The 14,939-nt window shown below is 30.5% G+C and overlaps 6 protein-coding genes across 6 annotated transcripts; all 6 read left to right on the top strand.

The window, feature by feature from the left end:
- Window positions 1–41: 41 nt before the first annotated feature.
- Window positions 42–3,653, top strand: CHS1 (chitin synthase I; the record flags this gene model as incomplete). The annotated part of the gene is made up of 2 exons (XM_046077633.1): window positions 42–2,536; window positions 2,927–3,653. 2 exons carry the CDS (start codon window positions 42–44, stop codon window positions 3,651–3,653), a joined length of 3,222 nt encoding a protein of 1,073 aa, XP_045935427.1.
- A 521-nt stretch (window positions 3,654–4,174) lies between these two features.
- On the top strand, window positions 4,175–4,630 carry DTD1 (D-tyrosyl-tRNA(Tyr) deacylase; the record flags this gene model as incomplete). Its single annotated transcript, XM_046077632.1, has 1 exon — window positions 4,175–4,630. The coding sequence occupies one exon, from the start codon at window positions 4,175–4,177 to the stop codon at window positions 4,628–4,630; it is 456 nt and encodes a 151-aa protein (XP_045935426.1).
- Window positions 4,631–5,173: 543 nt separating this feature from the next.
- DUG3 (glutamine amidotransferase subunit DUG3) lies at window positions 5,174–6,268 on the top strand (the record flags this gene model as incomplete). Its single annotated transcript, XM_046077631.1, has 1 exon — window positions 5,174–6,268. The coding sequence occupies one exon, from the start codon at window positions 5,174–5,176 to the stop codon at window positions 6,266–6,268; it is 1,095 nt and encodes a 364-aa protein (XP_045935425.1).
- Window positions 6,269–7,028: 760 nt separating this feature from the next.
- Window positions 7,029–8,186, top strand: SCDLUD_002987 (uncharacterized protein; the record flags this gene model as incomplete). The annotated part of the gene is made up of 1 exon (XM_046077630.1): window positions 7,029–8,186. One exon carries the CDS (start codon window positions 7,029–7,031, stop codon window positions 8,184–8,186), a length of 1,158 nt encoding a protein of 385 aa, XP_045935424.1.
- Window positions 8,187–9,872: 1,686 nt separating this feature from the next.
- SCDLUD_002986 (uncharacterized protein) lies at window positions 9,873–10,496 on the top strand (the record flags this gene model as incomplete). The annotated part of the gene is made up of 1 exon (XM_046077629.1): window positions 9,873–10,496. One exon carries the CDS (start codon window positions 9,873–9,875, stop codon window positions 10,494–10,496), a length of 624 nt encoding a protein of 207 aa, XP_045935423.1.
- A 2,397-nt stretch (window positions 10,497–12,893) lies between these two features.
- AUR1 (inositol phosphorylceramide synthase) lies at window positions 12,894–14,462 on the top strand (the record flags this gene model as incomplete). Its single annotated transcript, XM_046077628.1, has 1 exon — window positions 12,894–14,462. One exon carries the CDS (start codon window positions 12,894–12,896, stop codon window positions 14,460–14,462), a length of 1,569 nt encoding a protein of 522 aa, XP_045935422.1.
- Between the last annotated feature and the right edge of the window lie 477 nt (window positions 14,463–14,939).

Below are 14,939 nucleotides of genomic sequence, written 5' to 3'. Positions count from 1 at the left end.
GAAAGAATAACTGAAAAAAATAATAAAATAATCAGGAAAAAATGAGTTATAAGAATATAAGCAATACTGATGACACTGACCAAAACCAAAAGAAATATAATAATTCAACTAATAATGATACTGATATTTCTTCACCCACAGATCCATATGGTTCATTTATTAAAAAGTTCGAAAACAATCAAAATGATACTCAGAGTAGCTTTGGAGTAAGTTCAAATCATTATTCAGATATTTTTAACACTAATAATAATACAAACTTGGCTTCTAACACGAATAGCGCTTATAATAATAATATTAATTATAATCATGGAAACACCAATAATAATAATAATAATAATAATATGAATGAAGCATATCAATTACACGATTTTGATGAATTTGAAATAAATAGATATACAGAACCATTAAATTTTTCTCAGCATTCAAATAGTTCGATAAAGTTGCCTAAAACCACCACTACAACTGCTACTAATACAGATACCGATAATTATAATAATAATAATCCACTGCCATCTATTACCGTGATACCTGCAACCTCTAACATCAATCATAATTTAACACAAAGTACTATTAACTCCCCATCCGGTACAGTTATCCCAAATACTAAGCCTATTACTTATAATAGACCATCTTTTGAATATGATACTAACGCCAATGTCGATAATAGAGATAGTTTTATCTCAACTACTAACAACAGTGAAACGAGATTGGTGCCCCCATCGCCGGAGATACATCCATTATTTATTAAACGCAACCCAACTTCCAATGATAGTTATATTAATGATGGCAATAGTATTATCCATGGCAATACTAACAACTTTGATGAGGTAACTAGTATATTCAATTTGAACGGTGATTTAGAAGGCGGACCTATTGAACAACAAGGTGATGATTATCCAATTAACTCATATATTAACAAACAAGGTAATATGGTTAATCCTTATTCACAAAAAAACACATTTATTAATCCAGAAACTTATCAAATGTTCCATACCAATACACACGACAATGTCAACCGTAATTTAAGTCTAGCATATAAGGGTCGTTCTACAAATAAATCTCCTTCAAGAAATAAGAATTTGGAACAACATTTTGATTTAGGCGAATATTCCAACTCAAATAAAAATAATAGTAGAAACTTTGCTAATAGTAGTTATGACAATGAGGAGAACGATGGCTTTAATGAAGACGATGAATATGATATTGATAGTCAGGAAGGTAGTTATGAATATGAAACTGAGGATGAGGATGATTCAAGTACACATACCAGCCTAACAAAAAAGTATAGTGCCACTGGCGAAACAGAATATGAGGCTAAAGATGATGACACTGCTTCCTCCAAAGTTTTGAGCGTTGGCAAAAAAGGGTTTCCTCAAAGACTACGCACTGTTAGGAGGTTTTTATTGGATAACGGCAATTTTGTTTTTGACTGTCCATTAAGTGAAAGTTTGTTATCAAACTATGCGAAAAGTGTAGATGATCCAAGTAAACTATCCAATGAATTCAAATTTATGAGATACCAGGCCGTTACCTGTGAACCGCATCTATTTTCTCAAGAAAATTTTACTCTACGTCAATTAAAATTTTTAGTCCCCCGTAGAACTGAATTATTCATAGTCATTACGATGTACAATGAGGACGAAATTTTGTTGTCTCGTACTTTAAAGGGTGTTTTTGATAATATTAGGCACACTTTAAAAAAGAAAAATTCCTTGACATGGGGTGCAGATGCCTGGAAGAAAATTGTTGTTTGTATTGTTAGTGACGGTAGATCAAAGATCAATCCAAGATCTTTGGCACTACTAAGTGCATTGGGGTGTTATCAAGATGGGTTTGCCAAAAGTGAAATTAATGGTAAACAAGTTATTACTCACGTTTATGAGCATACCACAAAAGTTAACATCGCTAGTGTCGACGAAAACGGCGTACAATTGGTTTGTGACCAAACAACAGTTCCAGTCCAGTTACTTTTTTGTTTGAAGGAGAACAATCAAAAAAAGATCAACTCTCATCGCTGGGCCATCGAAGCATTTGCTGAATCGTTACAGCCAAACGTCATTGTGTTGCTAGATGCTGGTACAAAGCCTGGTAAAGATTCTATTTATGAATTGTGGAAAGAATTTGAGGATCCGCAGGTTGGTGGTGCATGTGGCGAAATTAGAGTTGACTTGGGTGGAAGTTTTAAAGATCTTTTTAATCCACTTGTTGCTGCCCAAAATTTTGAATATAAACTTAGTAATATTTTAGATAAGACCACAGAATCAAATTTTGGCTTTATTACTGTCCTTCCTGGCGCGTTTTCCGCCTATAGATTTGAAGCTTTAAAGGGTGAACCGTTGCAAAAATATTTTATGGGCGACAATATGCAAAGCATTAAATTATTTTTATCGAACATGTATTTGGCAGAAGATCGTATCTTGTGTTTTGAAATTGTCACTAAAAAACAAAGTAATTGGGTTTTAAGGTACTGTAGGAGTTCGTACGGTGAAACAGATGTTCCGTCTCGTATTCCAGAATTTATATTACAAAGAAGGAGGTGGATGAATGGTTCTTTTTTTGCATCATTATATTCTTTTGTTCATTGTCACAAAATATGGACCAGTGGACAATCATTCCTCAGAAAAATCGGATTAACCATTGAATCCCTCTATCTTTTTTTTAACACACTCATTTCATGGTTTTCTTTAAGTTCGTTTTTCTTGGTTTTTCGTATTCTTACGTTATCCATTGCCATCTCCTACTATGATATTGTATGCTTCCGTATTTTGTCCATGATTTTATATTGGCTATATTGCCTAACTTTATTAACAACGTTTATTTTATCCTTGGGCAACAAACCCAAGGGAACGCCAACTTTTTACTTGATTGTTTTCATTTTTTTCGCTATTTTGTTCATCTATGTGGTTTTTTGCAGTATCTATTTAAGTGTTAACACTGTTGAAGATGTGGTTGACGAAGATCATGTAACTTTTACCAGTTTGATGAAATCAGAGCCATTCAGAGACTTAATTGTTTCTATGGGTTCTACATATGTTTTGTATTTTGCCAGTAGTGTTATTGCGTTACAACCATGGCATATGTTTACTTCTTTTATTCAGTACCTATTGTTGAGTCCATCGTATATCAACGTTTTAAACATTTATGCTTTTGCTAATGTCCATGATATTTCATGGGGTACAAAAGGTTCCGTTGCAGCCAAATCCTTGGGTAAAGTTGAGTCAAAAAAGGACGGTTCTGTTAAAACAGAAATACCAATTTCTGCTGCTGAGATCGAAAATAATTACCAAAAATTTATTAAAGAACTAAGTACTGCGCCTGCTGTTAATTCAGAATCAGAGCCTTCACTTGATGAAAAAAAGACGAGCTATTATGCAATGGTTAGGTCTATAATTTTAATTGTCTGGTCCGTCTCAAATTTTGCTGTTGTGGCCGTTGTTTTGGAAATTGGGTCCTTGAGTGAATTTCAAAATATGCAAAAAGATGACACTAAAGATGTTACTTCTACAGTTACTATTTTAGGTAGGAGGTCTACTATATATTTTTCCGTTATCCTATGGCTAGTAGCAGCTATGGCTGCAATTAGATTTATTGGATGTTCTTTATATATGCTCAAGAGGTCTTGTAAAAAGCTGTTTACTAGGAGACAGTATTGATGCTAATTACAGAATTTATATACGATTTGTTATGGTGGCAAGTTTATTGATTTATTTTATTTTGATTTTAACTTTGATAAAATTTTTTTTTTTTTTTTTTTTCTAATAGCTGTTAATTACCCTTAGTTTATATGCTAATACTTGGTAGATAATGTAATTCAGAAAATATCCCGTAAGTGGAATAAAGTAAAAATTAAAAATTAAAAATTAAAAAAAAAAAAAAAAAAAAGATAGATTAAGTCTTATCCAAAGATCCAAAAATTAATGAAGGAATAAATAAATAAAAAATAAAATTCCCTTTTGAAAGATAATATGTACCTTCTTGTTTCGTTTATATTAGTAGGATAAATAATTTTGTTTTATTTTATTTTATTTTATTTTATTTTTTTTTTTTTTTTTTTTTTTTTCCTATTGAATCCAATACAAAAGACGAAAAAAAAAAATTATAGATAAGTATAGAACTCTTTCTCCGTAAACTGACAAAAAGTGTTTAAAAAGGAAGTAAATATATCTGCAATATTATGAGAATTGTTATTCAAAAAGTCAGTCAAGCATCAGTAGTAGTTGAAGCTAAAGTAGTATCAAGTATTAAAAGAGGGTATATGTTATTAGTTGGTATTTCTACAAATGATACGGAGGATGATGTAACAAAATTAGCCAACAAAGTATGTACTTTAAGATTATTCGAAGATGAACAAAACAATCAGTTGTGGAAAAAAAACATTAAAGAAGTAGACGGAAGCATATTATCTGTATCCCAATTCACCTTATATGCCAAAACTAAAAAGGGCACTAAGCCTGATTTTCATAAGGCTCAAAAGGGTCATATTGCTAAAGATCTGTACTCCTTCTTTCTGAAGTTATTAAAGGAAAGTCTTGGTGAAGATAAAGTGCAAGATGGTGTTTTTGGTGCTATGATGAGTTGTTCTTTAACAAACGAGGGCCCAACTACAATTTTATTGGATAGTGAAGAATGATTACATAAAGTAAAATTAACGGTATTTATTTGATGATGATTGATTGTATTTGTGTGGAAAAATCTTGTTTGTATTCGTACTTAATTAGATTTTAGTAGGCATTTGTGTGTACAGAAGAAGGATTTGAACGAAAAAGTAACAGTCTGAAATGCATCACAAAGTTATTTCAATATTTTTTTTTTTTTTTTTTTAATTTTGTCTCGTTTAATTTTATTATGAGTCAACTTTTGCTTGTTAAAAAAAAAAAAAAAAAAAAAAATGGCATCTAATCTTTTCGTAGGAAATGATTATTTACTGTGTAATTTTTTTAAAAAAAAAAAAGGAGACAAAAAAAAAAAACGATTGAATACCACAGTTTGTTCGCGTGGTTTTAAAATCACCAATATCTTTTATCATATAACTTATCTCCTTTTTAAAAACACCAATGATGCTGTAAATCCATTTTTTTTTTTCATTCAGTTATTCACTAATCTTTTTGAGTAAATGCTAGAATCAGTACTTAAAAATAATATATAGATAACACCAAATAAAATACGACAAAATATGTGCAGATTTTTAATTTTTAAAGGGACCGAACCTATTAGATTATCACATTTGTTGACGAGGCCAGCCCATTCCATTATTAACCAATCTTTTGATAGTAGATTAAGATTAGATCGAAGGAGACCTATTAATGGTGATGGTTTTGGTGTTGCCTACTATCCAACCGATGCTGAATTAGATCAGGATGGTCCATGTATTTTTAAAGCCATTACACCTGCTTGGAACAATCAAAATTTAGATACTTTAGCAGAGAAAACAAAAAGTAATTTGGTTTTTGCCCATGTTAGAGCATCTACTTATGGTGTTTTATCTGAAACCAACTGTCATCCGTTTACTTATCACAACTTAACATTTATGCACAATGGCGGCATTGCTAATTTTAAGCTAATAAAACGTAAGTTTCTAGCAGATTTGGATGATGAATATTTTAATTACATACAAGGAAGTACTGATTCGGAATGTGCATTTGCATTATTCTTGGATACTTTACATAAAATGGGCCATAATCCCACCAAAAAAGATGGCAATTTTGGACATAAGGTGTTACGAAAATGCCTATTAAAGACTATTTCTAGAATTAAAGATTTAACTAAAGAAGCTTATGAAGTTCCTGGCAGTAATAAGGAGCCTTCATTACTGAATTTTGCTGTTACCGATGGTAGTTCTGTGGTAATTTCACGTTACATTACTTCTAAAACTGATGAGGCGGCATCTTTGCATTTCAGCTGTGGTTCCAGCTTTGTAGAATATGCACCTGGAGAGTATAGAATGGAACGATTAGATAGGAATCAGGATGTCATTATGGTTGCATCTGAACCTTTAACATTTGAAAGAGGAGATTGGACAGCAGTTCCAACGAACAGCATGTTAACTATTAAAAACCAAACTATTTTATTGCATCCTATTATTGATGAATACTATCAGGAAGATCCATTGTTTACAAGAAGTTCCGACTTGGCCGAAAGGAAGGGTTTAATGGGATCTATTCCAGTTTCTGTTCCAACGGAGAAAAATGTTCCACCTCTAGAAAGAGAGGGGCGTTCAAGGCCTTCAACCAGTGCACAAAGCAAAAATTTGGCTATACATGCAATATAATTTTATACACGTATTATTTTGGTCACATGACTATTTTTTTTTTTTTTAAACATATTTTTATATATTTTTATTAGCATAATCCTATTGAAATAAAATTGTGTGTGTATTTTTCATTACCGTATCCACAAATTAAATAATATACATGTCCATTTAATTTGTTTAGTGTTACCGATTGTGCGAGTGCGAGTGCGAGTGCGAGTGTAACTGAAAAAGGGGGAAAGGGAATCTTTTATTTATCCGTTAATAAAGAGGTAGCGCCACACAAGTGTGTGCACCCTTTAAAATGATTAAGAAAGAAAAAAGAAACGAAAGTGAGGAAAATAATAATTGAGGCACTGGCATTGTATTTTATATTTCATTTTTATTCTTTTTTTTTCTTTTTTTTTTTCTTCATATATTGTTTGAAATTCTAGAATATTTCATAGCAAGTTTAAAAAAATGTAGGGAGAAAAAGGAAACTGAATGTTATAAAATAACTTAAAAGCTGTAAGGTTTTCGGTTGGCACAACCTATGATAAAAATTAAGGGTTGGTAAATATCTATCCTTCTTTTTCCAAAAAAAAAAAAAAAAGAAAAATGTATATATCAAAGGGAAATTGAAAATATAGCTTAATATATATATATATATGTTCTTTTTTTCTTTTTTTTCCCTTTTGTCTTGATTATCTATATACATGTCTACAACTTTAAAAAAAAAAATTAAAGGAAGGAAAAAAAAAGAAAAGGAAAAATTAAATATCTGAAAAAGTTATAGACAACTATGACTACCTACAATAATAATAATAATAATAATAATAATAATAATGCGTACGACGTTGATGATGCCAATAACGAGGCCGAATTTGGACGTAATACGTATGTTCAAGAAACTCCACATGGTACATACGCTACCAACAACAATGCTGAACAACAACAAAATCAAGAAAAAAAATGTTTTAAAGAAAAGTGTTTAAATGTATTTAAGGAATATATACCATTAACACTTTTACGTTTTTTCCAGTTTGCCTCTAGCGTTATTACTTTAGGTTTGACATGTTACACCATTCATGCCTATGGAAGACATGATAGCAAGACTAATTTTGGTATTGCTACTAGCGCCATTTCCTGTTTTTATTTAATTGCTTTAATTTTAATTCTAATGTTTGCTAGAAAATGGGTCATGCCGGGTGTTTTCTTTTTATGTGAAATAATTGTAACCATTTTATGGCTTTGTGCCTTTGTTGTTTTGGCTAAGCAGCATGGTAGGTACAGTTGTAGTTCTACCTACAATAGTAGTAATAATTTGTATTATAATTCATACTTGGGCCAGTACGTTAATTCAACCTATTCCAGGCCATGCAAATCTTCTAAAGCGTCTATCGCCTTTGCAGGGTTATCATTTGTTTTATTTTGTGTGAGCTCATTTTTGTTCTGGTATAATATCATCAGACCTATCATGAACAACTTTAAAGGTTACAAAGATGTCTGGAAGAATTCTGGTGAAATAGGTGTTTCTATGCACAGATTAAGCGGTTTGACCCTCGTTAACAGAGAATATTATAAAACACAACCTGATTTCGGAGCCAATGATAAGAACAATAATGACAACGAAGGTGATTTAGAAAATGGTAATTACAACATCCAAGATAATACTACTAACGTTAATAGACAACAAAACACTGGTAGGGCCTATGGCAACCATTCTCGTCAACTGAGCGGCGCTTCATCTTCTATAAATGATGTTATTCTGGAAAAGGAAAATCAATATTCTGAGGGCAATTACGCGGCTAATAACCCTAATTCAGTTGAGGTTGACAAAAATGTTGCAGTTCCCGCATCTCACCAACCAGATATTCCAAACACGGCTACTACCACCACTACTACTACTAATGTTCAGCAGCAAGATACCCGTAACATTAATTTACCACCCAACCCTTGAAGGAGTTGTCAAAATTAATTGTAATTATGAATTCTGCTGTTTTCCATTAAAGAAAATGCTACAATATTCATATATCCCAAAATAAAATAAAAAATACTTCGCACTAATATAATAAATTATTATTTAGTGATTTATTCACTCGCTTTAATTTTTTTTTTTTTTTTTTTTAAAATTTTGATTAAGTAATGGTTTTATGTTTTTTTTTTCTTTTTCAATAAAGTTCATATGGTAGTGGTGGGGGGGGTTTTTTTTAATTGGCTTCGAGGTAATAATTAATAAGTTCTAAATTAATAATAGTATACACTTTAATTAGGTATAAACATATATATATATATAAATGTATATCTATATTAGTCTTAAATTTTTAGTGACATTGTTTAGAATTGCATGCTCCCCTTGTAGAAATCCAAAAGGTATTTGAGTGTAACAAACATACAGTTTGAATAAAGTGAAATGAGAAGTCTACATGAATAGCGTCGGCTTGCCTCTTTTTCGGGCGGTATTTATTTTAAGTATAGAGCCCACGTGATTGTAGAATGGAACTCATCCCGTTTTCTGCGGCATTTTTTTTTTTTTTTTTTTTTTTTTTTTTTTTTTTTTAAGGTAAATATTTATTAATATTATTTTGATTACCCTAAATAGGAGAATTATTTCCGTAACCTTGTATCTTTTATATATGTAAATAGAAAATGCCATACAACATTTTTGGCTTGGTCTTCTTGACATTTCCCTTTTTTAGCCAAAAATAATAAGCCTTAGTGTTGCTTTCTTCCCCTATTTTAAACTAACATTTTCTTGTTGTTAATTTTCTTTTTTTTGGTGGTTGTGCGTATATTTTCAACTAATTCTTCAGCATAATTTTAGAGATAAAAAGTCTTACAAAACATCGTAGTAAAGTTTGACTGTTTGTCGTTGCAGATAAAAAATGTATACGCAATAGCGTATAAAATGAAATAAAATAGATCTTGTAGTTGTATTTTGACGTACACGGAGATAGAAAAACAGTAACAAAAAAAAAAAAAAAAAAAAAAAAAAAAGAAATAATCAGATAATAATAAAATGCTTGGTGTGCTTCGTTTGCGTTTTTTTTTTGTTTTTGTTTTTTGTTTTTGTTTTGGTTTTTATTGTAAAAAAATTTTTTCGTTCTTTGAGTAAATATTAAAAAAAAAAAAAATTAAAAAAATAAAAAAAAAAATAGTATAAAAAAAATACTCTTGTCAATTTAAGTGCATGATTATTCGCTCACCCAGTTATTTTCTGTTTCTATTTCTTTCCTTTTTTTTTTTTCTTTTTTTTTAATTTGTTCTTTCGAACCTGTTTTTCCTCTTTTCTCTTTTGAACTTACTTTTTTAACATCTTATGTCCAACATGAATTTTCTCTTATTTTTTATAATCTAACATTTTTCTTTTTTTTCTTCTTTTTTACAGTTGTAATTGTTTTTGGTTTGTTAATTTTCATCTTGGTTGGTCTAACTTGACTTAAATCTTTTCCATTAAAGTTTTAACTTCTTGTTTCTTGCTTCTTGAAATACTTTTTCATCAAGCGAAGAAGAGAAAGAAGAAAAACAAGTGCTCTAAAGTGGAATCATAGAACTTTAAACGGTATTTATATAATAAGATACATTTTGGTTTGGTACCTTTTTTTTTTTTCCAATACAACAACAATAATAGTTATATAGTACAATAATGAAATATTCGACAGTTGCTATTGCTTCTTTAGCAGCTTTAAGTGCAGTGGCCACTGCTGCTGATGAAACTTCAAGCAGTGCTACAACCACTATTACTCTAGCTACTACTACTTCTACTCACAGTACTCATAAATATGGTAAGTTTAATAACACTCATCATCAAGGTACTAAGAGTAAGACCAGTACTGGTACCCATAAATATGGTAAGTTTAACAATACCCATCATTTAGTTTCTAAGAGTAAGACCAGTACCGGTACTCACAAGTATGGTAAATTCAACAATACCCATCATTTGGTTTCTAAGAGTAAAACTAGTACTGGTACTCACAAGTATGGTAAATTCAACAATACCCATCATTTGTTTTCCAAGAGTAAGACCAGTACCGGTACTCACAAGTATGGTAAGTTCAACAATACCCATCATTTGGTTTCTAAGAGTAAGACCAGTACCGGTACTCACAAGTATGGTAAGTTCAACAATACCCATCACCAAGGTGAAAAGACTGCTGAAGCCAAGAACGTTCAAGCTAATGCCGCTGCTCCTTCTAACTTTGGTACACAAAAAGCTTTGGGTATTACGCTTGGTTCCGCCATGGTTGCTGGTGCTTTGATGTTGTTATGAAGAAGCCAAAAGAGATCGAGAGGTTGCTTTTTCTATTTTTTTGTTTCAAATTTTTTGAAGCGTATTTCGCTTTTATTTTTATTATTAGATTGAAATTTATTACGAATTGATTAATATATTATTTTTTTTTTGCTGGGACTGGGAATCTCAAAGAATAAAAATATTTTTAGAAAGGATATTTTTCTGTTGAAATATTTGTTTTTTTTTTTTTTGTCTTTTAGAAAAATCAAAGAAACATTTTTGGGTTTTTTTGGTTAGATGATAATTTTTTTTTTCCCTTTGGGATGGGGAAAAATTAATGTCTGAATGAGAAGAAAAAAAAGGTGGTCTAATTTTGGGAAAGAGAAAGATTTTTTTTTTGGGAAAGGAATGATCTTTGAAACATTATTTTTTTTTTACGAAGGGAGGAAGAAATATATAGGAATATCTATATGTTTTGCGTTGTTCACTATGCCCCTTTATATTTACTTTTTAATATGGAACACATTTATTTGTGTGTCTGCTGCTTTTTTATCATTGATGTTGAATTTTTTTTAATTTTATTTATTTAAACTATCGTGAGAAGAGCTTTAATTTTTTTCTTTTTTGGTTTTTAAAAATTAAAAAAAAAAGAGATGTCTCGAAGTGCTAGTTTTTTTTTTACGAATGTTTAAACTGAAAAAATTTGGTTAAGTTGAAGTTATTTTTGAGTTTGCTACTATATTACGTTTTTTTATGCTAATAGAAAAATGTTTACTTCTCCAATTCATGTTTTTTTTTCTTTGTCTACCTTCAAGTTTAATAATTAATTGGAATTTAATACTGGTATTGCTATTGGTATGTTTTTTTTTGCGTTGTGCATTGTGTGTTGTATGTTTGATTTTTTTGAATGTGTGCATCAAAAACAATTGAATGTAAATCGCTTCATTTTTTGTTTTTTTTTATCGTTGTTAATTTAAAAAAAAAAAGATTAATCTATTGACCAGTTTAGTTTGGCACCTTTTGGTTTATTGAATTTTAAAAAAAATACGTTAAGGATGGGAAAGGGAACGACTTGATGGTCTGTTTTATTACGACTTCTGATGCTTTTATATTTTGCGGTTTTTCTGCATGATTGTTGGTCGAAGAAGAGGGAGAAAAAAATTTTTTTTCTTCCGTTTATTGTTATAATAGTGTGTGTGTGTCATTATTATAACAATAAACATCCAGTGTGCTAGCATCTAATTCGTTAAAGTATACCAGTATTCATGTTTATATAGTATCTATTTACAGGTAGAATACATTTATATATAACCGTGTTTTTTTCTCTTTTTTTTGTATCTAGTATTTTTATATTTATATGTATAAACTAATTAAAGCAAGTGTCAAATTGGCAATGGTTATTCAGAAAAAACTAATTGTATTTTTGTAAAGGCTTGGGGTTATGGTGGGTTAAAGATATTATTTAAATCACAAGGTTATGTTGCGTACAACTTATACCTTGTTCGAAGGGAGGAGAGAGAAAAAGACAAAAAAAAAAGTCGTATTTTTAACTGTCTTCCTGGATGTATAAAAGTTTTAAAGAAAAGGCAACAATTAAATAAAGGCTGCATTTTACTAGATGGTACTTGTGTATCGGGGTAGACTTTGTTTCTTTACATAAATAATAATAATAATAATGTACTGAAATTGCTATAAGAAGAAAAGGGGGAGAGATATTGTAGAAAGAAGATTGCTTTTGTTTAAGTTTTATAGGATTCACACATACACTCACCGGTGTTTATATGTAGAATCTGACTCTTACATCTCCCACTTGGGTGTAAAACACCGTACAGGTAAATTGACGTTGTGTGTGTGTGTGTGTCTGCGTGTATGTCTGTGCAACTTATTTATATATTTTTTTTTGTTGTTTTGTTTTTGTAAATTTTTGATGTTCGTTTAGTTTTTGTTTTTAATTCTAATCAACTTTTTATTTTATTTTTTTGTTTATTTATTTATTTATATTGTTTTGTACGCGTATTTCTTAGAAATGTTACTCTCCCACTAAGTATAGTGATTTTCTCTTGCAATAGCTTTTGTAATTCGCCACTTTAACAAAATTTTTTTTTTCTTTTTTTTTTATGGCTCTTGTTTGCTTGTTTGTTTCTTTTTTTTTTTATTTTCTTTTTTTTAACTTTTTGTTACTCTTTCAATATGACCCACCTTACTATATATAAGCCTATTTCAAAGAACAAAAAGGAAAGATAAAGAAGGAAAAAAAATAATAAAAAAAAAAATAAAAAATTAGAACCAAAGACGAGGCAAAAGGAAAGAAGAAGAAGAAGAAGGTAAACTGTCGACCATAATTTGATATATATATATATATATATATATACTATCGTTTCCTTTGACATTTTCTCATTACAAATATAAATACAAATTACAAATATAAATACAGAAATGAACATTATTAAAAAAAAAATGAATGCCGTCAAACAGTACTTCCTAAAGGATAGGGTCAATAATTGTAAGGTCGGTGGTTTGGAAACCTCATTAAATCCAATGCAAAATTTAAAAGCCCTTCAAAATCACACTTTTACCACAAAGGAAATAATACATTATTCTTTTTTATCAAGTGTTTGGATATTTGTATTTTTTTTAAATCCGGCCCCATTATTAGGCAAATTGCTGTTTTATATCATGTTATGCACTCTGTTTATTATACCATTAACTTCGCAATTTTTCTTTAGTGCATTGCCCATTTTAACTTGGCTAGGTTTATATTTTACTAGCGCTACTTTTAATAATAGTTATAGACGTCCGATTTCCGTTAAAGCGTTACCTGCTGTGGAAACTATACTTTATGGTGACAATTTAAGTGATATTTTGGCTAATTCCACTAACCATTTCTTCGATATATTGGCTTGGATTCCTTATGGGTTGTTCCATTTTGGTGCTCCATTTGTAGTAGCTATTATTTTGTTTTTGTTTGGCCCACCTAGGCTTTTAAGAGGTTACGCTTTTGCATTTGGTTATATGAATTTGATCGGTGTTATTATACAAAGTTTATTCCCCAGTGCTTCGCCTTGGTACAAAAATTTGTATGGGATACAACCTGCTAATTATGGGATGAAGGGTAGTCCAGGCGGGTTGCGTAGAATAGACGAAATTTTAGGTATTGATTTGTATTCCACTGCATTTGCTAATAGTGCTGTTATATTTGGTGCTCTTCCAAGTTTACATTCTGGTTGTGCTACTATGGAAGCTCTTTTTTTCAGTTATGTTTTCCCAAAGTTGAGGCCAGTTTTCATTTTCTACGTTTGTTGGTTGTGGTGGAGTACTATGTATTTAACACATCATTATTTTGTAGATTTAGTTGCTGGTGCCACATTATCGTTTACTATTTTCCAATACACCAAATATCATCATTTGCCAAAAATCATTAATGACCCCTCATTAGTTAACAGCGCTAGTAATATAGCGAAGAAGATATTCCATTCTAGATGGGCCTACTCGGACTTAAAATACAATAATATGTACGAGCTGGATCCATTATCCAGGGGCAGTACAATACTCAACGGTGGTATAAGTAACGATTTAGAGATTCAAGATTTGAGCGGATTAACCCCAAATGAAATTATAGAAATGAACAACTTTAACAATACCACAGGCGGTAAAAATGTTGCCAGTAACACCAACTCTCCCTTTAGAGTGCAAACCCCTATGACCCAGACATCTTCTTCTACAGTCCCATCTTTGTTTGATGCAGCTAGTATAGGTTCAAGATCAAGGTCTAGTGAGACTTCATATGAAGATGACGTGGAAAGAGAAGCAATGTCTAATTCTACTACATTGATGCCCAGTGTTCCAGTTATTAGTATGAGTGGACATAGTGGTACCACCGCCGGTAACGCTAGTACCCTGTCGAATTCAAACAGTAATAGTAAGACTAGTATTAGCAATTTAATTGGAAATTTTACTGGAGTAGCTGGAAACAATAATGGTAAGTTATTTTTAAAGAAGGATTAAAATACCAAATATTAGTGATATTATAAATTTAGAGAACCCATTTTTATTTTGATCTTTGATCTTTGATCTTTGTATGATACCAACGAATAATATGATACCAATTTTTTTTTTTTTTCTTTTTACTATGTGTATGTACGTATATATACCGAGCCGATTTAATTTAATTATTTTTTATATGTTCTTTTCAGGCATTCTTAACAATAAGTGAGAAATTCATGAGATGAAAACAAAATCTCTAAAAAAAAAAAAAAAAAAAAAAAAAAAAAAAAAAAACCTTAAAAACGCTTAGTGTTCTTTACACTTTATTGTTATCAATAAATTTATGTTTGCAAAATAATTATTAAAGACTAATTTTTGATGGAGAGGTTAATTTGCTGATTGATATCTAGCTATTTAGAAGTATATAAACATGGTTATAGTCTGAAAGGATAGTAATAAGATATGGACGTGAACAATATTTTTATGGAATTGAAAAAA

The sequence above is a fragment of the Saccharomycodes ludwigii genome, chromosome III, assembly GCF_020623625.1.
Source record: "Saccharomycodes ludwigii strain NBRC 1722 chromosome III, whole genome shotgun sequence".
Taxonomy (NCBI): Eukaryota; Fungi; Ascomycota; class Saccharomycetes; order Saccharomycodales; family Saccharomycodaceae; genus Saccharomycodes; species Saccharomycodes ludwigii.
Note: the sequence above shows the minus strand (reverse complement) of the source record. Positions and strands in the feature narration are given on the sequence as shown.